General features: G+C 54.3%; 9 protein-coding genes across 17 annotated transcripts; 6 read left to right on the top strand and 3 right to left on the bottom strand.

Annotated features, from left to right (window-relative positions):
- Positions 1-659: 659 nt before the first annotated feature.
- Positions 660-1,885, bottom strand: KVP17_001269 (uncharacterized protein; the record flags this gene model as incomplete). 2 transcript variants are annotated; one of them, XM_068516535.1, is made up of 2 exons in its annotated part: positions 660-774; positions 804-1,885. In XM_068516535.1, 2 exons carry the CDS (start codon positions 1,883-1,885, stop codon positions 660-662), a joined length of 1,197 nt encoding a protein of 398 aa, XP_068374298.1. The 2 variants fall into 2 exon arrangements, with proteins under 2 accessions (XP_068374298.1, XP_068374299.1); XM_068516536.1 differs by having other exon boundaries at positions 691-760.
- Positions 1,886-2,211: 326 nt separating this feature from the next.
- KVP17_001285 (uncharacterized protein) lies at positions 2,212-5,449 on the top strand (the record flags this gene model as incomplete). Of its 3 annotated transcripts, XM_068516566.1 has the most annotated exons (4): positions 2,212-2,255; positions 2,285-4,184; positions 4,213-4,797; positions 4,826-5,449. In XM_068516566.1, the coding sequence occupies 4 exons, from the start codon at positions 2,212-2,214 to the stop codon at positions 5,447-5,449; spliced, it is 3,153 nt and encodes a 1,050-aa protein (XP_068374328.1). The 3 variants fall into 3 exon arrangements, with proteins under 3 accessions (XP_068374328.1, XP_068374326.1, XP_068374327.1); XM_068516564.1 differs by having other exon boundaries at positions 4,213-4,836; XM_068516565.1 differs by lacking the exons at positions 2,212-2,255; positions 2,285-4,184; positions 4,213-4,797 and having other exon boundaries at positions 4,946-5,449.
- A 34-nt stretch (positions 5,450-5,483) lies between these two features.
- On the bottom strand, positions 5,484-8,449 carry KVP17_001272 (uncharacterized protein; the record flags this gene model as incomplete). Of its 3 annotated transcripts, XM_068516540.1 has the most annotated exons (2): positions 5,484-7,906; positions 7,936-8,449. In XM_068516540.1, 2 exons carry the CDS (start codon positions 8,447-8,449, stop codon positions 5,484-5,486), a joined length of 2,937 nt encoding a protein of 978 aa, XP_068374303.1. The 3 variants fall into 3 exon arrangements, with proteins under 3 accessions (XP_068374303.1, XP_068374305.1, XP_068374304.1); XM_068516542.1 differs by lacking the exon at positions 7,936-8,449 and having other exon boundaries at positions 5,484-7,850; XM_068516541.1 differs by having other exon boundaries at positions 7,865-8,443.
- A 3-nt stretch (positions 8,450-8,452) lies between these two features.
- KVP17_001296 (uncharacterized protein) lies at positions 8,453-8,872 on the top strand (the record flags this gene model as incomplete). The annotated part of the gene is made up of 1 exon (XM_068516584.1): positions 8,453-8,872. One exon carries the CDS (start codon positions 8,453-8,455, stop codon positions 8,870-8,872), a length of 420 nt encoding a protein of 139 aa, XP_068374346.1.
- A 5-nt stretch (positions 8,873-8,877) lies between these two features.
- Positions 8,878-10,192, top strand: KVP17_001273 (uncharacterized protein; the record flags this gene model as incomplete). Of its 3 annotated transcripts, XM_068516544.1 has the most annotated exons (3): positions 8,878-8,997; positions 9,025-9,275; positions 9,304-10,192. In XM_068516544.1, the coding sequence occupies 3 exons, from the start codon at positions 8,878-8,880 to the stop codon at positions 10,190-10,192; spliced, it is 1,260 nt and encodes a 419-aa protein (XP_068374306.1). The 3 variants fall into 3 exon arrangements, with proteins under 3 accessions (XP_068374306.1, XP_068374308.1, XP_068374307.1); XM_068516546.1 differs by lacking the exons at positions 8,878-8,997; positions 9,304-10,192 and having other exon boundaries at positions 9,067-9,279; XM_068516545.1 differs by lacking the exons at positions 8,878-8,997; positions 9,025-9,275 and having other exon boundaries at positions 9,293-10,192.
- Positions 10,193-10,274: 82 nt separating this feature from the next.
- On the top strand, positions 10,275-12,065 carry KVP17_001276 (uncharacterized protein; the record flags this gene model as incomplete). The annotated part of the gene is made up of 1 exon (XM_068516549.1): positions 10,275-12,065. The coding sequence occupies one exon, from the start codon at positions 10,275-10,277 to the stop codon at positions 12,063-12,065; it is 1,791 nt and encodes a 596-aa protein (XP_068374311.1).
- Positions 12,066-12,456: 391 nt separating this feature from the next.
- Positions 12,457-16,242, top strand: KVP17_001303 (uncharacterized protein; the record flags this gene model as incomplete). 2 transcript variants are annotated; one of them, XM_068516594.1, is made up of 2 exons in its annotated part: positions 12,457-12,855; positions 12,883-16,242. In XM_068516594.1, 2 exons carry the CDS (start codon positions 12,457-12,459, stop codon positions 16,240-16,242), a joined length of 3,759 nt encoding a protein of 1,252 aa, XP_068374356.1. The 2 variants fall into 2 exon arrangements, with proteins under 2 accessions (XP_068374356.1, XP_068374357.1); XM_068516595.1 differs by having other exon boundaries at positions 12,457-16,242.
- A 98-nt stretch (positions 16,243-16,340) lies between these two features.
- KVP17_001298 (uncharacterized protein) lies at positions 16,341-17,474 on the bottom strand (the record flags this gene model as incomplete). Its single annotated transcript, XM_068516586.1, has 1 exon — positions 16,341-17,474. One exon carries the CDS (start codon positions 17,472-17,474, stop codon positions 16,341-16,343), a length of 1,134 nt encoding a protein of 377 aa, XP_068374348.1.
- A 66-nt stretch (positions 17,475-17,540) lies between these two features.
- KVP17_001299 (uncharacterized protein) lies at positions 17,541-19,550 on the top strand (the record flags this gene model as incomplete). Its single annotated transcript, XM_068516587.1, has 1 exon — positions 17,541-19,550. The coding sequence occupies one exon, from the start codon at positions 17,541-17,543 to the stop codon at positions 19,548-19,550; it is 2,010 nt and encodes a 669-aa protein (XP_068374349.1).
- Between the last annotated feature and the right edge of the window lie 48 nt (positions 19,551-19,598).

Raw genomic sequence — 19,598 nt, forward strand, 5'->3', positions numbered from 1 at the left:
AGTGACGCGCATGAATGGAACGAGACTACTGTCCCTATCTGCGTTCTAGTGAAACCACAGCCAAGGGAACGAGCTTGGCTGTTCTATAGACAGCGGGGAAAGAGGACGCTCAATTCGTGGCACAATTCGTGGGGCGCAATGGAGAAAAGTAGTTAAAACAATTTGTCATCTAGAGATATTTTGTAGTCAACCTTTGTGACTAGGGTTGCAGAGCAGTACGCTCATAGATTGCCCGTGTGGCTGCATTAAATCCCCTAGCTCTGAGTTCTTGACACCCCTCCCAGAGCTGCTGACAGCCGTTTCATAGGATTTGTGGCTTTTGTAGAGAATGTTGTTGGTGTGGTGGTGTGTTGGTGTCGATCTCTCCGTCGACAAGCGAAATTGCAGCTGCGTAATGTACTCTTGTTGGTGCTTGGCGCGGGACTCCAGTTCGAATACATTGCGCCGCAAATCGAGAAGGTCTCGTTCCTTTGCTTCACACCGCTGGCAAAAGATGTCGTTGCAGTCCAAGCATCCAGGTAAGCCGCACATCGTCTTACGCGGTACCAGCTGAAACCCAGGAGGCAGTGAAATGGTGTTTGGGACCGTCATAACCTCGCAGATTTAGAGATTTGTCTCAGAAAAGTAGGCCGTTCTGGTGGATTATTAATACACTCTGCTCAATCACGACGTGTCAAAGCCCTTAAGGCCCTAAACGTCACTGGAGCTGGCACTGGAGCTGGCACTGGCCGACTCTGAACGTCTGAGTCCTTGATGTAACCTTGAGTAAATAGACTGAGTAAAATATAGAAAGTGTAACCTACATACATCCGTGTGGCTCCATAGAAAGAATTCCCCACTCCAGCAGCATCTTACGGACTTCGTCGGTGCTCTCTGCGTCTTTTACTCTTCGAAAAAGCAGATCAAGGTTCTGCGTTTTTTCGAAGCAGGATTCAACCAGCGTCTCAATGAGCTTGTCCTTGAGAGAGTCTACACCCAGATTAACCCACGACTCCCAGTTGGTTGGGTCTAACTCCAACTGCTGGAGGGCAGAGTCGAGGCTGAAGTCAAATTTCGTAGGCTCCGCAGTTGGTTGCGTGACCTCACCAAGGGGGTTGGAGTAAGGAGCAGGCGAATTACAACCAGACACAACACCAACAGCAGTAGATACGGATCCGATCGGGGCGATAGTCGTTGGTGACGGCACAGGAAGTGGTGACGGCACAGGAAGTGGTGACGCCATAGGAGGTGGTGACGCCACAGGAGTTGGTGCGCTGCCAGCAAAGGGAGAGACACAGGCATACACACCTGCTAACATCGACCCCACCGCCACAGCTGCCGCGCTCGCTATCGGAGCTACTGGCGACTCGGACGGGTTGAAGCCAGGTGGAGGGAGAGGCGAGCCGCACATGTGTCTGTGGACTCGGTCTGAAAGAGCTCTCTTGTCTATGACTTCGGAGGGGTCGCTGTTGTAGTTGGACCTCGGCATGAGGTTCACTGCTGATCGCCACAGAGGCCCCACACAAGTCGTCTGGTAGAGTATGACCTGGAGATCATCGCCGTGGCTCATGGACGATGAGCTGAGGTAGGAGGCGGCCTCATGTTTAGTGAGGTAGCCAGGGGCTTCAGCGAAGTCATTCTCGGTGAGAATTATTACCATTCTCTTGCCGTCCTCGGGATGCCAACCCAATTCCCTGTCCTTGATGGCATCCATCATGGCGTCCAGGGCGCATGTACGATTATTCGATACGCTCGAGATGCCTTCCACGCCTTCTAGTAGACGATTCACCACGCCCTCCGATGGCCCCAAGCGAACCAGTCGTTCATATGGCATGGTGGTCTTGTCATGGAAGGATGCGAGACCAAATTGCACCGTGGTTGGGAATGCCTCAGTGAGCAAGTCCATCGCATTGAATATAAGGGAGCGGTAGACACCTAATCTGGATACAACATTTTCGGACGCGTCAAGAAGAAATACAACCTGCCCCAGTTGAAGCTGGCAGGACGTCCGTTGCAGTCCGAGGCCAAGAAAAGTCGCCAACAGACTGAGCATAGAAGCGAAAAACGCAGCAAATTTTAAGTTCTAATGAAGCAAAAACCCCAAGAACGTCTTTTCGGAAGTCAACATCAGCATGCTGGTGAGTCTACCATCTACACGGCCTGCTGAGCCCTCAGAAGACCAGCAGCGGCGCGTTTTGCGAATGTTGAGTCAGTTTTTAGCAAATTTGCTGCATGCAAGTCGCACCTCAACACGAAAACTTTGAGGAGACGTGTCAGTGAGTGGCTTGGGGGAAACAGAACACAGGCAATTGGCCACCATCGTGCAAGTCTTGCCCCTTGTGGACATTGTAACTGGATTGCTTCCCGAGATCAGCTCGCTAGTGTTCTGCCAAGACGAGCAGTTGCAGCTGACAGGCATCATCTACACCGCGGTCATGCTGGACAACATCTTCGACAGACGCGAAGTGGCAGGAGGGTACCAAGAGTACCTCCAGGAACTGTACCCTGAGCCATACGACGTGTTCCAAGCAAAGTGCCCATGGATATACCCCCTTCGTGATGCGTGGAAGCGTGACCAGCGCCAGCCAGATCTTAGTGTAGAGGAGTTCGTTGTGGGCTTGATCGATTTATTATTGACACCCTGCACGTCGGGAATGGTCAGGCCTAAGAACGTTCAATACGTGGCGGGGATGTGCCTCCTGATCCTCGTCGAGAAGAACCAACATGCGACTCCAAATCCCCAAAAGATTCCTCCGCGTTGTGACCACTCCACCGACGATCGCAGCCCTACACCTGGCGACTCCCCTGTGGTCGCTCTAGTAGTCAGCCAGCAGGAAAACCTTGTGTTGGATAAAACCCTGCCCTTGCTGCTGGAGATGTGCAATGCTCCCAACGACCCTGTCTGTCGGTACATAGGCCTCAGCGTACTGGGGAGGGTCTGCCGCCTGCTGCCGCCTCCCATACAAAAGGGCGTTGTCTTTACGCAAATGCGATCCTCACTGGAGGAATGTCTAGAGGTTCGGTTGGCTGTCGCCGACTGCTTGGGCCATCTAGCACGCTGCGCCCCCGCTATAGATGAAACGCAACGCATATGTGACTGGACGGTGGAGTTCTCGAGGAGTTCCCGCCTGGAGGCTTTTTTGACTCTAACCGTGCTTCCTGACGTGCTTGCGGCTTTACCGGAGGCAGAGCGGGTGCGATTAGCCATGGATGTTTACTTCACTGTCGATACTCCCTTGCTGACTATTGCTGAGCCGGCCCTATTATACTACGCTTGTGGGGCTGACTTTAAATCTGGTGTCCTCGCGCGGCTGTCAATGTTGGATGTGCCCATTGCCGAATTCGTTGCGCAGGCTGCCAGGCGCCTTCTGCTAACGGATAGTGGCTTCGTGGATGCCGGCGAGTTGTTTGACCACCACATCAGCACTCCTTTCGTGTTCAACTGGGGCTTGCTGTACAGGTCTGATATATCCCTTTGGCGACGAATACGAGCGGCGCTCGACGAAGGCCGACGTCCCCGCCTTTTGGGATCAGTGGCGCACAACCACAACGTGCTTCGGAGCATGCAGCACATCTTGAGGAATGTGCCTCACGCCTGGACCTCTGTAGTTGTGCAGGCCGAAGAAGACCTTCGTCGGCTGCCGCTGCATGAGAAGGAGCCCCTTCTGAGGAAGTTGAACTCGTTAGGAGGCGAAGTAGGCCAGTTTCTGGAGGACTTTCGAAGTCTGGGTATATCTGAGACGGCAGAGAGGCTGCAACGCTCTTGTGGAAGCGGCTTTCTGTTGAGTGTAGTGGAGAGTCGGTTGACTGATCTGTTAGGGGCCTCCGCGTCCGATTTAGCCACCGACGACGAAGATGATTTCCGGCAACTGATGAGGAGTCGGTCTGTGCTGTTGCTTGACTTGCAAGAGACTGCCGAGTTCTGTAAGTTCTCCAGATGGGGCCGGATACTTCGAGGTATCGATCACCGCGTAGTGAAGGGGGAGGCTCTGAAACGTGCTCTCTACGACAGTGAGCTGGCAACTGACGAACAAGCTGCGCCGGTGGATCCGGCCTACTTCGAGATTGTTCGTGCCACAGGCTTCAGGGTACGGCATAGGTTTTGGTTGTCCTTGTTGAAATTGTACCTTGTTGAGCTGGACGACCCCGACAGCGCGTGGACATCCGCTGAGAGTGAGATGGAGATTTCCGACCTGTCAATGGAGGTGAGGTTGTCTGTCAGCCCCAATGCAGTCGCCGCGAGACAGGTTTACTTTCGCTCTACCTGCGATGCAGAACGCCGCCAAGAGCGGATCAAGAGTCGGATTCCTCGAAACTTTCGCCCAGTTCCTTGAGATTTTGCCAGCTGATCTGCTCGCTGACACTGCGTTGGCGACTCCCAGATTCGTGTCGGACCTAATGAGCAAGTACCAGCTGCCGTATAACTGGAAAGAAAAGCGCCCTGACGTGACCAACAGCGAGGACTGGAGGGCCCATGTGGCACTTTCGTCGATCCTGGGTCGCATTGCTTGCGCATTGCCCCATTTCCCGTGTGACAAGCTCACTGTCAAACGGTGCTTCGCCTGCCTCCTCAACCTCGTTGCGTCGCCCTGCTATGCAGTCCGCCGTCACGCTGCGTACAACGCCTTACCAGCGGCGTGTCTGCCGCAGATACCGACGCTTTTGGCGTTGTGTGCAGAACTGTCCACCAGCCGAAATGAGGGGATGTTCGACAGAACTGTGAGCCTGTTGACGGAGTTCAACTCATCCTTGCTCCGTAGAGAGTTTAGGTTGCTCAGTCATGTGCTAGTGGCCACTTCCCGCTCAGATGATAATGCGGTAGGCCACCTCCACCAGTATAACGCAGCGGCAGCTTAACTTTTTCAACCTTCTGCTGGGCCTTGAGGACAGAGGGGCGCCCGACACTCTCGTTGAACTGCTAGCCGGATCGGAGATGGTTCATCTGGCGAGGAACGAGAGTGTAGGAATGCGGCATGAGGTGTTCAAGTTCCTACAGACGCACAATCAGAAGCATCGCGGGCTGAGAAACCCTCTCCTACGCGGTCTGCATGAAAGGTTGCGTCGCCTGTTCACAGTTGAGCCTGACCGCTACCAACAGGATTTCGAGGATCTCCAAGCCCGAAAAGAGACCCCTTCCAATCTGTTCAACCTCGCCTACAGACTCCTGCCAATAAGGAAGAACCCAACGCTGCCACGCAGACCTGGCGTCGGTCTGCTGAAGAAGTTGGTGGCCTCGCCGTGCGCCCTTCCACCCTCGATAACGAGCGACACGCTCTTCTTACTGTCCTGGAACGGCGATCCACAGGGGTTGACCAGCGTGGAGCCAGAGGACGATCAGGTCGCCGATTTGCAGGGCTTGGCGCTTGAAGAGTGCGGCGAGTGTCTGTTCCAGTTCCACTCTTCGGCTTTCCCAGTGGTCACCTGGGACTCGTGGTGGGCGTATGTCTACGAAGAACCGGACTTTTACTGATCGGTCTTCAAATCATTGCACGTCTACCAGTTCCTCACTCCTCAGAAGGGCACGCAGCTTCGATAACCTCGTCAGAAGGGCACGCAGCTTCGATAACCTCGTCAGAAGGGCACGCAGCTTCGATAACCTCGTCAGAAGGGCCCGCAGCTTCGATAACCTCGTCAGAAGGGCACGCAGCTTCGATAACCTCGTACTCATCGTAGTCTCCCAACTGGTGGACTCCGTCGTCACCATCACTTTGCAGGCTGGCTGAGTCCCGGTTGCGGTGGTAGACGATCTTCACAGGGTCGTTGCTAAAGTCGACATTCCGGACGTCGAAGTCGACCTTCTGGACGTCGAAGTCGACAGTCTCAACTTCGTGCACCACACAATCAGGACGCACAGGTTCTTCGTATCCCAGCTCGGCTACGCTCACACAGGTGTCATCCACGATCTCATCTGTGAAGCACACCGGAATAACGACATTCCGGGCGTGTTCAGCCATCCTTTCTCGGAGATCAAACCTCTGGGAAAGGTCAATTCCCGTGGCCTCTCGCCAAGAAGGCGGCCAAATCGTTACTCTCCAGGCCGTCGGCTCCTCCTCCTCGTCCAGGCCCCAAACAGAACGAACATCCCTTTGGCGTGTTTCTTCCGGCGGCCAGATGACAACGTACCTGCCCGACAAGGCTCCTTCACCCAACCTCGCAAGGAGTTCCCTGTGTCGAGTGGACCTTGCAGACCGGACGCCGGTGTAAGCAGATCCCGACTCTCCGATAATGTACTCCTCAGGAGGCCAGATAACCACGTACTGGCCGAAGAGAACGTCCTCGCCACGCTTGCTAACCGTACGTGCCACCTCTCCAGAGATCGCCGAACTGGGGTAGTCACCCAGCTGCAGACCACGAAGGTAGTCGCCGAACTCATCAGGAGGCCAGATGACGACATCTCGTATTGAAATCGATTCAGTCAACGGGCGTGACCGACCATCAGGGTAGAAGCCCTCCAGAGGGCCATCAGAGAGGAAGCGACCGTCGGGACCTCGTTCCTGCTCGGAGCCCTCCAGAAGGCCATCAGAGAGGAAGCGACCGTCGGGACCTCGTTCCTGCTCGGCTTCCCACGCGGACGCGCCTGCAGGTAGCTTGGCTGGCAGAAGTACTTCTTTGCCTGCGATCCTACGCGAAACCCACACGACTTCTCCGTATTTCCGAGGAAGTTGCATCAGTGTTTCCGTCACAGAATAAGAACCACCGGGGAAGCGAGATGGAAGTTTGGACGGCATCGTGCCTGTCTCTATGTAAACTTCATACCCGTCAACAAAGGTACGCGTCAAGAGCAGGGTCGGAGTTAACGTAGAGGTTTCACCAAAAGTGTATTCCTGAATGAGTTCCTCCCATCTTCTCGGCAGCAGGCCCTTCTCCTCGTATGTGCGAATCATCGCCGCAGTCTCCTCATCGTCCGGTAGCGTTCCCGATTGGATGTAGTCGCGCAGCGCGGTAACCGTCGAGATGGCCTCGGGACCTGCTTCCAGATACCGAAGGACGACGTCCTTCAACCGGGGGTCAGATGGGAGCCTACCCGTCTTGAGGAAGTCTTGAACAGCTTCAAATGCGGCTGTGGACGCTGGTCCTTCCCCAGTATACCGAAGGACGAGTTGTTTTAAACGGTAGTCTCCTGGAAGTTGCCGTCTCTGCATGTAGTCCCGGATTGCCCGCATCGTTGATGAGGAGAGCGAGCCCTCCAGTGCTCCTGAGCTGCCGGGATGAAGCCGGCCTCTGAAATCTGCGGGCGCGCTGAGCAACGATGTGTAATCCTGGCCAGGCCATTCTGTCTCCGGAACCCACACCTCCCGACCATCCACAATACGTTTCACGAAGAAGGCGTGAGGTGGCAGGTATGGGATAGGTGGATGGGCGAAATAACCTTCCTCGCCCTCGAGAGTGGTGGATATCCAGCGGGTAGAAACGAACGCTCCATCAGGTGGTACGTCCGGGACTTCTGGTAAGTCCCAAATACCGGGCACGTAGCGGGTCACGTCCCACTCCCCTTCTGCGGAATACGACGACACGGGAGGTGGATGAGGAGCCATCACCGGGAAGACCACCAAGGGGTTTTGGGGACTTTCTATGAGGCCTGGGATAATTGTTTGGAGACGAGAAGGAATTTCGGGGCGTCCTGAGAACATCTTCTGCGTTAGCTTTCTCTGATACTCGTTCATGCGTTCAGTGTAATCCGCCAACCACGAAGGAAGCTCGCCTAGCCGTTCGCGAAGTGCGACAGTGTCGGTATCGGACCACTCCATCAGCCGCGCGACAGACCTAAGCTTTCCCTTGCCGTTAGCCGTCTCCTGCGACTCTCGGAAGCTCTCTGATGCTATCTGGCTTCCCGACTCTAGAAGGATATCTTGTAGAGTCAGCACTGGCATAATATGTTTCTCCGTTACATCACGTAAACGGTTCCCAACAGTTCGGAGGTCAGGATCTGAGTGCACGATTCAACTCCCCACTCACGGAAGTATGGGAACAGGCCATCGGTCGAGAGACCCCGTGTCTCATTCATGGTGGCCAGCAGTTCAAGTGCTACCTCACGTACCTTTCTCAGACCTCGGCGTCGCACATTGGGATTCCCTTTTAGCATGGCAAGCTGCATGGTTAGACGGAGACAGTGTGTGAGAGGACCAATGAAGTGTTTCCTGTGAGCTCGACAGTCACTCAGATACTGCGACTTGGACTCGTCGCGACGTGATGTCTCGGGGAAGAACGTGCTTGTGTCCGAAGCGTCAGGAAGCAGGCTCTTTCCGGAAGAGAACTCCAGCCAAGTTTCGTAGGGTACCTTGCAGAGGGCGCACAGCTCATGCAGCCCATTCACAATTTCCTGCAGCGCGCCGCTCACCGATGCATACAATTCGGCCACTGACTCGTCACGCTGACCCATCTTCAGCTCGAAACTTGTTCGAGAGAACTCCGAGCTCTGCGGCGTGGTTCTTACAGACGTAGCGAACGACGACCCCGACGACATTCGCATGAAATGAGCGTTTACAGCACCAGTCAACTTGACCTGACTTTCGAAAGATATCTAATCACAAATATGAGTTACGAGACTCCCCAGGACCCCGTTGTCAGCTACCATGTGTCGACGAGCACATTACTGCCGTTGGAGTCGGTGCAGGAGGGAGCCATCTTCTCTAAACGCGTTAGGGGAGGACCGGGCTCTGTGTGGGCCCAATTTGGAGCGTTTGAAGAGTGCGTGTATAAGGTGCCTGTGAAGGCCAATCTTCCTTTCGTGGACGCTGAGGAGTGGAGGAGACTTGGGACAAGGAACGTTCATAATGCATGGGGTTGGTTTAATCGAGGCCTGCCTGAAAGGAAGAAGGAGACTGGACCTGAGAGTGACGTCAATCAGCCGAGTCTTAGCCTGTCGCTGAAGTCACTGCACTCCATAAAATAGTGTTAATGTTTGGGCGTTTGAAAGAAGGGTCTCTCGACATCGACTACTGGCTGGACAAAGGTCGCGAGCTGACTAGTGACGTGCGTAAGAACGTCGCCTCCGCAGCCACGGAGATGATGGCTGACGTAGGGTGCGGGGAGGCCGCGACATAGATCCGAGAGGCGGCAGCACAGGATGCGGGCTTTGTAGATGGCATGGACATGGTGGTTATTAGCGAGCAGGAGGCCCGCTCTGTCAAGCGCCGGCTAGAACACGAGCGGGCTGAAGTAGAAAGCAGGAAAGAAGTCACAGCGACGGAAATAGACCCCGGCTTACTCGAGGAGGAGCCTCAGGAAGCAGCTGCAGAGGAGACTGAAGCTACCATGGCGCAGCTGACATCTGATCAAGAGGATATGAAACAGCAGTGAGCTCCTGGCCTGCATGAAATACAGGTTGGCAGATTCACTAGACAAGAATCGCAAGCTTCGAGAGGCGATAGCCTCCTTGAAGGCAGACAACCGAACTTTGGTGACCAGGAGCCAAACTGTCAGCGGAAGCCTTCAGACGTACCGAGACCAGATCGCTGAGAAGGACGCAGCGTTCACCGCATTGGAACTGGAGCATGCCGCGGCCCTGGACGAGAAAGTCAACATGGATCGCCGAACAGCTGCCCAGGTCGCGAGCCTGCAAGCCCAAATCGACAGCCTGCAGAGTGCCGCCAACGCCGAAGAACAGCAAAAGGCGGATGCTGAGCGCAGTCGCATCACTTTGACCGAAGAGGTGGCACGGCTGCACCAACATATCGCTAACGAAGGCATGACCGCTGCCACCCGCTTGCAAGCCTCGGAGGCGGAGGTGACGAATCTCAAGAAAACGCTGACCAGCAAGGACTCCGACAACACGAAGAGACTCATGGCGGTGCAGGCGTCCTTCAGAAAGGAACGCGAGGGGTTGGACACAGAGATGGAGCGACTGAGATCTCGCATCAGCGCATTGACGTCAAAACTCTTGTCGTTGGAAGCTGAGAAGGCGGCCCTTATGTCGAAGATATCTGAACCACCCACACCGCCAAGACGACAGTCCTCAGAGCAGACGCGCGTGAGGGAGCTGGAGCTCATTCAGAGGGTGCAAGCCCTCCAAGCAGAAGTGCGGAAACACAACACCAACTTCGAGACAGTGTCGCTGGAGCCGTCTCCCCAAGTACAACCGCCTTCTCAAGTGGACGTCGGAACGCAGTACTCTGTGGGGGAGTCGGATTTCGAAGAGGCGGTTGTGGAGGGCTCTCGAGACGGTTTTCTCGGCGCAAGCCTTTTTAAAATGCTCACACAACACAGATCATAACAGACGATAGTCCTTTGTTCCTCCTGTCAAGCAAGCGTCATTGCCAACGGCAAACGTTGATACCTTAGGAGAAATCGCAGTTATGCTCGTGATTCGAGTTCTTTGCAAGGCTCTCGTGCGCTTCTTCTTCCGTGATGTCACTGTGGTTGGCATGGAGCGTATTCCTTGCTATGGGCCGGTAATCTTCGTTGGTAACCACAACAATCAATTCGTCGACGCGGTTATGCTTCTCGCCAGCCTCCCTCGATACGTGAGGTTCATGATAGCCGAGGCATCTCTACAAAGGGCAGTGATTGGAAATCTGGCCCAGTTTGCAGGGTCTATAGCAGTTAAACGTCCGCAGGATTGCTCATACAAGGGCATCGGGAAGATAACGTGGATATCCGAAGCCCTTACTGAAACCGAAAGAGAATCACTGGGTATACCTCCTCGAAGCGGTAAGTTCCATCATCTTCATCGGGTAGTCGGCGAGGGGACAAAGTTTAGAATCGACTGTAAGGTAAAGGACTTGCTTTCCTCGACCACCTTGCAGCCTTGCGCCTGCCACCAGATTATCAGCGACACCGAGCTGATTACATACGGGGAGAATGCTGTCCTGGACGAACCTAAAGAACCCGAAGCTTTTAAAATATCGCCGAAGATGGATCAAACAGAAGTCTATTCAGCTGTGAGTGAGGCCCTTCGAGAGGGCGAGACTATCGGGATATTCCCAGAAGGAGGTTCTCACGACCGAACGGAGATGTTGCCCTTGAAGCCTGGCGTGGCTGTAATGGCATTGAATGCGGCGATCAATGGCGTCGAAGATATCATGATCGTCCCTATTGGACTACACTACTACCAAGCTCACAAGGTGATGTCAGATGCGACATTCCATATCGGGCGACCAGTGACCGTCCCGCAGCACTTAGTCGACCTCTACGCCACAGACCGTGAGCGCGCCACTAATGAGTTACTGTCTGTGATTAGACAGGGTCTGAATGAGACTATTGTACGTGCTCCAGACTATGAGACTCTACAAATGATCCGACTCTGTACTTCGTTATATCCTCCGGAGAAGAATCATTTCAGTCGGGAAAAGACCTGGGAGCTCTACCATCTGTTCTCTACGATACTCTACCAATGCGATTCTCCGCAGATGCGTTCGCTACTGGAGTCCCTGCGAGAATACAAAACGGTTTTGGATTACTTCGGGCTACAGGACAACGAGGTGTGGCAACTGCGACAGTCATCCCACGAGGCGATGTTCTCCCTCTTTGAAAAGTGTGGCCTATTGCTGATCCATCTAGTATGGGCCCTGCCGTTTATGGGAATGTGGGGTCCGGCTCGGATGGCCAGCCACTATTTGTCTGAGCAGCACCGCCAAGCAGCTGTGAAGAAGTCTTCAGTTAAAATACGCGGAACAGACGTCATTGCGTCCTACAAGATAATCACGCTCCTGATGATATTCCCGTTCTGGAACGCCTTCCTTGGGTTTTTGGTGGGACTGGTTTTGACTCCGTCCTGGGGTGGCGTACTCTGTATGGTTGCACTCTTCCTTACCGTGCTACCATTCCTCTATTGGAGGTCTATTAGCCACTATGAACTTGTGTGGCCCCTAACGAGGAACATGCTGCTGCAGGTCCAAGTTCTTGTCGGCAAGTTCAACATCTGGAGGGAAACGGAACGTCTCATTGTCACTCGACGAATGGAGGTCCAGATCCTACTTCGAGACTCTGTTCGCACGTCCGTCACTGCGGAACTGCAGCAAAAATTTGATTCGCTGCTGCCTCGTGCAGTATTGGAAGCTGACACGCGGCGGTTAGAGCGTGAACGTGGCGAATACGTTCCTCTCATGCCGAAAATTTTCCCAGAAGTTCAAGAGGAGATATTGTAGTGTATGAATGTCTATCATTTGATTCGAGTGTGATTGATCGATTTCCAACTGCAGGATTCATCTTTTCGAAAGTCCATATCCGAAATCTTGACATATGTTGATCCATGAGTCATCTAACGTCTCTCCGAGGTCTGATGATCGGCTAGACCACAGGTGAGACCAGGAACCCTGTATCACGAGCTTTGAGACCCGTAAACGGTCAGGGGAATTCCTCGAAGCATCTCGCAGTTCAAAGAAATTTGCCGGTGAGTAGGTATCTGAGCTGATTTTCCGGCTATTTCCATGACTGCACTTGTCACAGTTCGAATCTCATCCTCGTCAAGCAGCCGTTCAGGTGAGACCCGGGTAATCGGCACATCAGAATCCATCTTTGACGGCCGGACCGGCCGGGATGTCAGGCGTGCATCTCTGCTCACGTGGGTGTCAGCTTTCGGCGTTAGTCAGAGTGGCGAATCCCTTCTCGCAGTCCCGAAGACGGAGCAGCCTCCGACGAAGCAGTGGCCTCCGACGAAGCAGTGGCCTCCGACGAAGCACCGTGCAGGACTATGTCCCCCCCTCGGAGGTCTTTGGCACGGATTTCCCCCGAGTAGTACACCTGAAGCACGGCTGGTGGCGGTTAACCAGCGCCGAGAGGGCCGAAAGCGTGAAGAAGCTGCTCTGGGCGCTGGGAGCTGACAAGGGCTCTGGTGAGTGGGTTTCAGAGAGCCTCGTCACCGAAATTTTCGTGTCTGCACAATTCATGCATGCCCTACAACCTCTGTTCGTGAAGAGCTTCCCGATGGAGAAATCAGTGGGACCCAACTATGCCTTCATACAGTCCCCTCTGACCGAATGCTTCGCCCACGAGTTGCTTCGTGGACTCTTTCCGCATGACGCACTTAAGATACTCTGCGTCTTGTTGCACTTCGGTCGTCACAGCGTGGAGAAGCTGGTGATTACGACTCCTCTTGTTCACATTGAAACCATGAAGGAGTTCTCCTGGCTAGACACCAGCGTGGTGAACCCCAACCAGAAGCGGTCAATTTTCCTCACAGAACCCCCCGGAGATGTTGGCCGTTTACTTGACCGGGCTGTCCAGGGTATCGCCGAGAGCTGCAGAAGCTGGAGTCCCTCGGCAGACATGAACAGTCCTGTCCGGCTGCGGCACGTCCTGCTCTCCGGAAGTCTCTCTCACGTGGTCTTGACGGTGCTGGGTTCTTTGCAGAAGCATTTTGGCCTCAAGCTGAGCCGGTTGTACACCCTGGCCGTGCAGCCTTGGGATTGGTCGGACTCACCGCAGTTGTTGCAGCCCGACTTGGCAAGCCTGTTGAGCAGGGCGGCTGACCTGCGGTTCCTGCTAATAATTCCGCCTGTTTCTAAGACCGGGGAAATCGCAGTCAGTCTGCGTCGTACAAAGGCGTTCTTCTCCTACAATTCCAGGAGAGTGCAGCCAGTTTTGGTTGCCAGGCCGGAGCTGGGCCTCGGTGACGACGTACATCCCTATAAGGTGCGGTATGTCGTCCGCAATACTCTGGAAGGAGCTGGCCAAATAACTTCAGAAGTCGCACGACGTTGGCAAAAACAAACTGCAGCACTCATTTTCCACGTACTGGTTCGGCGGCAAACTGCGTTTCCCGGTCTCTCGGACTTAGGGTTCTTGGGTGCCCACAACATTGATATTGGCCTGCAGGCGGTCTCGGATGTGATGCAGGTGGTTGGAGACGTGAGTTCGCTTGGGTTTAACAATCAGACCCACAACGCACTACTACACGATATCGATCGTCCACGAGACGAAGAGATGGAGAACCTGCACGCGCTTCGGCTAGCCCTCTGTGAGGCAGAGCGCATAACTTTCACCCCGGCTAATAGCTCTGGGTTCGAGCAGGTATTGCCGGATGCAGGGCCCAGCGTGGTGGTTAGGTTCTGGTGTGAGGCTCGATTCCACATGTCTTCGGAGGCGACGATGCTGCTCAGGTGCAGAGTGCTGCCTCGACTAGACGTGCATGCATTTCCAGTTCCGCCCAGCGTTTGTCGAGAGTACACGCTGCAACTGGAAGCTGAGGAGGAATCTCGCAGCGAATCTTCAAGTCCACAGCTGCACTTCGAGATGATCTTCGCCCCCACGAGATTCAGGCTTGACGAGTACATGGCTTGCTTGGATGGCACAGACCTGGAGGGGACCGGAGTGGAAGAGGCCTACTCGGCGGACTCGTCAAGAAGGTCTTCCACTGCAGGACTCTTCTCCGACGGGCCCCCAGAAGACGACAAAGCCTTGCTGACGCCGTCACGAGTCAACCTACTAATTCCACCCAACATGAGGGCTCCGAAGACACACTCACGTCGATACTCCGTTCCTTTGGAGCAGCAGGACATTTCCTCCGCTGCCCGAATAATGGCGCCACACTGCGACGAGATGAAGGTGGAGTTTCCTGAGGACAGGTCAAAGTTCCCTAACCTGTCCCAGATCCACTTCCCCAACCTCAAGGCACTGACTCTCATCAACATGAATCCCAACAACAAGAGCCACCGACGACTCTTCACCAACTGCCGGTTCAACGCCCATACCCCCGTGATGTTGAGTTTCCTGCATACACCTCGGTCATATTCCGCAGTGAGAGAAGACCGAGAAGTACTCTTTGTGGAACGCCTCGCCTCGATGGTAGGCAACTGGCGAAGTCGGCTTCTGTTGACGCCGGGCGCTCTACGGGTGTGCCCGCAGCCATGTTTGGCTCGCGGTAAGAGTCCTGAAATGTTTCTTGGCGGCGCAGCGTTTTTGCGCTTTGTGGCGTCAGCGGCATTCAGTCTGAAGGTCTCAACGGCGCCTAGGGTTATTCGTCAAGCATTCCTGACCTACAGACGGGCTGTTGTTGTCTGGTGGGAGGTGGATTGCAGGGAAAGAGACTTCTTTGAGCGATTTTCTCGGGATGCAACTCTGGCTTTGGCGGCTTCCATGCCGACAGAGTCGATGTCAGCACAGAGCCAAGATGATTTGTCGTGGACATTGATGGTGAACGATGAGACAGCGCTGGTCGACGCCCCTGACGAAGTTAATCCCACCATGGTGGGTCATACCCAGAGCTTCAACATGGAAGTGCTTCGGAAGCTTGACACAACCGACGTGGAAGCGGCCGTTCCCTCACTCCTTCCGATGGATGTGCATGAGGACAGTCAAGTCCTCTTCGATGCACGGGAGTGGAGCTCACCTGGCATCATGACTAGAGTGAAGTTTGAGGTTTTCGTCGACGACCTTCCAGCTGCCATTACTCACTTCAATGAGCTGGCTCGCAACTGTCTAACCCTTCGAGTTCGCCGAGTTAACGTCAATGTCCACTTCGCGATTTCCAAGAGTCCGTTAACCCTCCTGACGTGCCACTCTGAGGAACGGACTAACCGACGGCTGGTGCACTTCATCCAGTCTTTCCCCACGGATAACGATCGACGTATTGATGCCAGAGACCCGCCCCGATTGGCAGTGCGCTCTGTGCACCGAGAGGAGCTGCCATGCAGCGATGATTTTATCTCACGCGTCGACGCCTTCGACCTCTCGGAGAAGGGTGTGTTATTCCCTGACGGAGAAGACCCTGTGCTGGACTACACGCCGTTGAAGCACCTGGTCACAGTACGCGTTCTGGGGCCCTGGGTGAACCTCTGTATGGCCAGCCCGAGCATCACTCTTGGGAGATTCATTCTCCAGCCCCTGCCACTCTCTTGGTTTCAGGAGGTGGAAGATATGAGCCAACAGTTGGAAGGGTGTGTAAACGTGTCGGAGGTGTATGAGTCCTATTCGAAGTCTCCGCATGCGGATACGGATGGTCTTGCGGGGGTGGTGCGGCTAGCGAGCCTCTACTTTCCCTCCCTGAGACCGGAACTTTTACTGTCTACGAACAAATCAGGAGCTCTGACGCCAGTTCACAACCTGACCCGCATACCTATATCCGTCGTCGGCCCACTTCTGGACTGGCGAGGCACTTCTCCCTGCTCGGCTCGCTGGGGCGTGGAGGAGTCTCCAAAAAAGCTGCGGCTGAAGGGGACACGGTTCACGATGACAAACACGACATCGTGGACAGCTGAGGCGCGAGAGTGGATTAAAGGGTTACTGGAAAAATGGACGTTCCTCACATCAGAACATGATGTTTCCGCCTCTCAGCTGCAAGCGGAGGTGCTCCGGCGATACCCAGATTTCGCCTCGGAAATTTGAGTGGCGTTTGTTGTACCAATCATGCAAAATGCTTGCGAATCTACACGGCTGGGTCTACACAGAGCTCTACTGCAGGCGCCTCCTCTGGGAGGGACGCACTAGGCCTCCTCTGGGAGGGACTCACTAGGCGCCTCCTCTGGGAGGGATTCGCTAGGCGCCTCCTCTGGGAGGGACTCACTAGGCGCCTCCTCTGGGAGGGATTCGCTGGCCGCCTCCTCTGGGAGGGATTCGCTAGGCGCCTCCTCTGGGAGGGATTCGCTGGCCGCCTCCTCTGGAGATGCAGTGGTGGGTTCCTCGGAGGCGGGAGCCGCCCCTAAGAACTCTTCGTTGAGTTTCACTTCTCCATCTTTTCCAGCAGGCTCAACAGAGAAATGCTGCCTGATTTGCTTGTGCGTCAGGAGGCTCCCCTTCAGCCTCTCCGTGGCTTTATGAAGCCGTTCCTCCGCCTCTTGCGCGACCCTGTCACATGGAAGTATGGTGGGGCAGACAGTTTGATCACAAGCCTGTAGCTGTGCCTTTTTCCGCTGCAAGCACTGCTCTTCTACTCGAAGTCGCTGCTGCTCTTCATCCGCCATTTCCTTGTGTTTGTCGTTCTCCAGCTGGGCGTCTTGCTCACTCTTTTCGTCGAGCGCGTCCTCAGCCTTAGAAAGTGCATTCTCGGTTTCCTTCTCGGCAGTCTGTTCGGCCATGATATTCGCCTCCTCGCCCTCAGATTCCAACACTTGCTCGGCCCGTTTGTCAGCGCCATCCTCCACGCTCGTCTCGGCTTTCTCTGCCTCCTTCAGGGCGTCGGCATGAGAAGCCTCGGAAGCTCGTATAGCGTCCTCAAAACCATCTTCTTGGTCACTCTTCGCCTTTGCGCCTAAAGCATCATGCATTTCATGCTTTTTCTTTATGGCGTCAGCCGCTTTGTCGCTACCATCACGTTCGCCCTCCGATTTGGCCTGCTCCTCCCTATCCTGGTTCTCTTCCTCGTCTTGCTTTATTTCAGCCTTCTCCGCTTCATGTAGCTGAGCCATCGCTTCACTTTTTAGCAGGAAGGGATTATCCGCTGGATTCTCCATGGTCTCCTTGACCTGGCGCTTCCCCAGGTCCTCATCTATTTTTTGCTCTAGAGCCTCCACATCTGTTGTCAGCCGGCCAAAATTCTTTTCAGGCTTCACCTCTTTTACTGACGGTTCCACAGACACCTGCGCTGTTACAATCGCTGTTAGTATCAAAAAAATCCTCATGGCCGGCAATTCTTTTTCCCACGGACCATCTACTCCTGCCCCTAACAATTTAACAATTCTGCTGTGATGGGTAACATCGCGTCCTCTACCGCTTACAACGTCCCTATAAGCGGCACTGCTGTTGCAGAGCGTTCAAACCTGTACCGTTCGTGCTTCAACCCCAATACATTGGTCGAGACTCTAGACGCGAAATCCATCAGCAACCTCTGGGACCTGTTCCAGTACAGTATGCGATCTCATGCAGACAAACCTTTTTTAGGAGTACGACGGATGACGAAGGCTGGAGTTTTCTCTTCGGAGTACACTTGGTCTACCCGCCGCCAATTTGAACAGCGGGTTCTGAACTTCGGTAGTGGTGTGGTGGACTTGGGATTGGCTCCGGTCCTTAACTTCGACGACAATGTGTATGTTCCTGCGACCCAATTGCGACCGGTGGGAATATATTCGAAGAACAGAGAAGAGTGGTTCATTGCTGAATACGCGGCAGCAGCCTTCGGACTAGTGCTGATACCTCTGTATGACACGCTAGGCACCGAGGCAGTTGAGTACATCATCAACCAAACCGAAATGACCACGATCATCGTCCTCCCTGAGGGATTACGAAGTCTGGTTTCCGTGGCTAGCAATTGCCCGTCGCTGAAGAACGTAGTCGTCTTCGATAGGGAAGACATCGATGTCGTTTGCCCTAGTGTTGCAAGCGAGGTCCAGGCTGCTAACCTCAGTCTCAGCGGTTTCAGCGCGATCGAAGCGCATGGCGAGGCAAATCGACGAGAGACTGTACGTCAGCAGCCTGGGGATGTTTGGACTTTGTGCTACACCTCCGGCACGACAAGCAGACCGAAGGGCGTGATCCTAACCCAGCAGTGTATCGTGTCAACGGTATCCGCTGGAATCATGGGTCATATGGCTGCCCCTTCTATCGAGATTTCTGCTGATGATGTCCACCTTTCCTACTTGCCACTCGCACATGTATTTGAGAGGGTTATCGCCACGATGATCCTAAGCATTGGAGGCAGCATCGGTCTCTACTCCGGTGAAACTGCCCGAATCTTTGAAGACGTGCAAGTTCTCTCTCCCACACTGTTCATCTCGGTGCCACGGGTGTATTCGAAGATGATTGACAAGGTGACCTTGACACTGGAGCAGAAGTCGAGCTCAGTTCAGTACATGTTCAACGCCGCTGTTGAGACCAAGATAGGACAATTCCGGAAAACTGGCGAAGTTTCTCATCGGTTCCTGGATAAACTCGTCTTCAACAAGATGAAGACCATGATGGGAGGTCGTCTACGCTTCATGCTGAGCGGTGGAGCGCCTATGGACTCCAACGTACTTGAGAAGATTCAGGTCATCTTTGGGGTTCCTGTTTGTGAGGGCTACGGGATGACCGAAACGATGGGAGCCTCGTTTATGGCGTTACCAGGCGACCGCCTTACGGGTCATGTCGGCTGCTGTCAACCCTGCATCGAGTTCTGCTTGGAGTCAGTGCCTGACATGAACTACCACGCGGACAAGAAAGCTGGCGAACTGCTTATTCGGGGACCTTCTGTATGCCAGGGCTACTTTCGAAACGCTGCTGAAACCCAGGCTTCCTTCACCAGTGACGGGTTCATGAGGACTGGAGACATCGTAAAGGTACTACCGAACGGTGCCATCAAGATTGTCGATCGAAAGAAAAATATTTTCAAGCTATCCCAAGGGGAATATGTCGCTCCAGAGAAAATTGAGCAGGTGTACATGAAGGCTGGGCTCGTCGGGCAGGTGTTCGTCCATGGGTACTCCACCAGCCCTCACTTGATCGCGCTCGTGCTCCCGGACGACGATTTTGTCAAGGAATGGAGGGCAAAGGGTGGAGATACGTCTACTGCTGCGTTGCATGATGCTATTCGCTGCCAAATGGAATGTCAAGCGGCTGAGGCCAAACTGAAGGGGTTCGAGAAGGTGAAGAAGATCCACTTCATCACGGAGCCTTTCTCGACCGAGAACGGACTGATGACGCCTACGTTTAAGTTCAAGCGGCACGCTATCAAGGAACACTACGCAGAGACTATCAATGCCTTGTTCTCTCAGTTGGCCTGACTCCCCTTCCGTGTATGAAAAATTTGCTGCTGCTTGTGTTGTAATCCG

This window comes from the organism of the source record quoted next (assembly GCF_019968985.1).
Source record: "MAG: Porospora cf. gigantea B chromosome Unknown PgB_NODE_41_length_56499_cov_120.414, whole genome shotgun sequence".
Taxonomy (NCBI): Eukaryota; Apicomplexa; class Conoidasida; order Eugregarinorida; family Porosporidae; genus Porospora; species Porospora cf. gigantea B.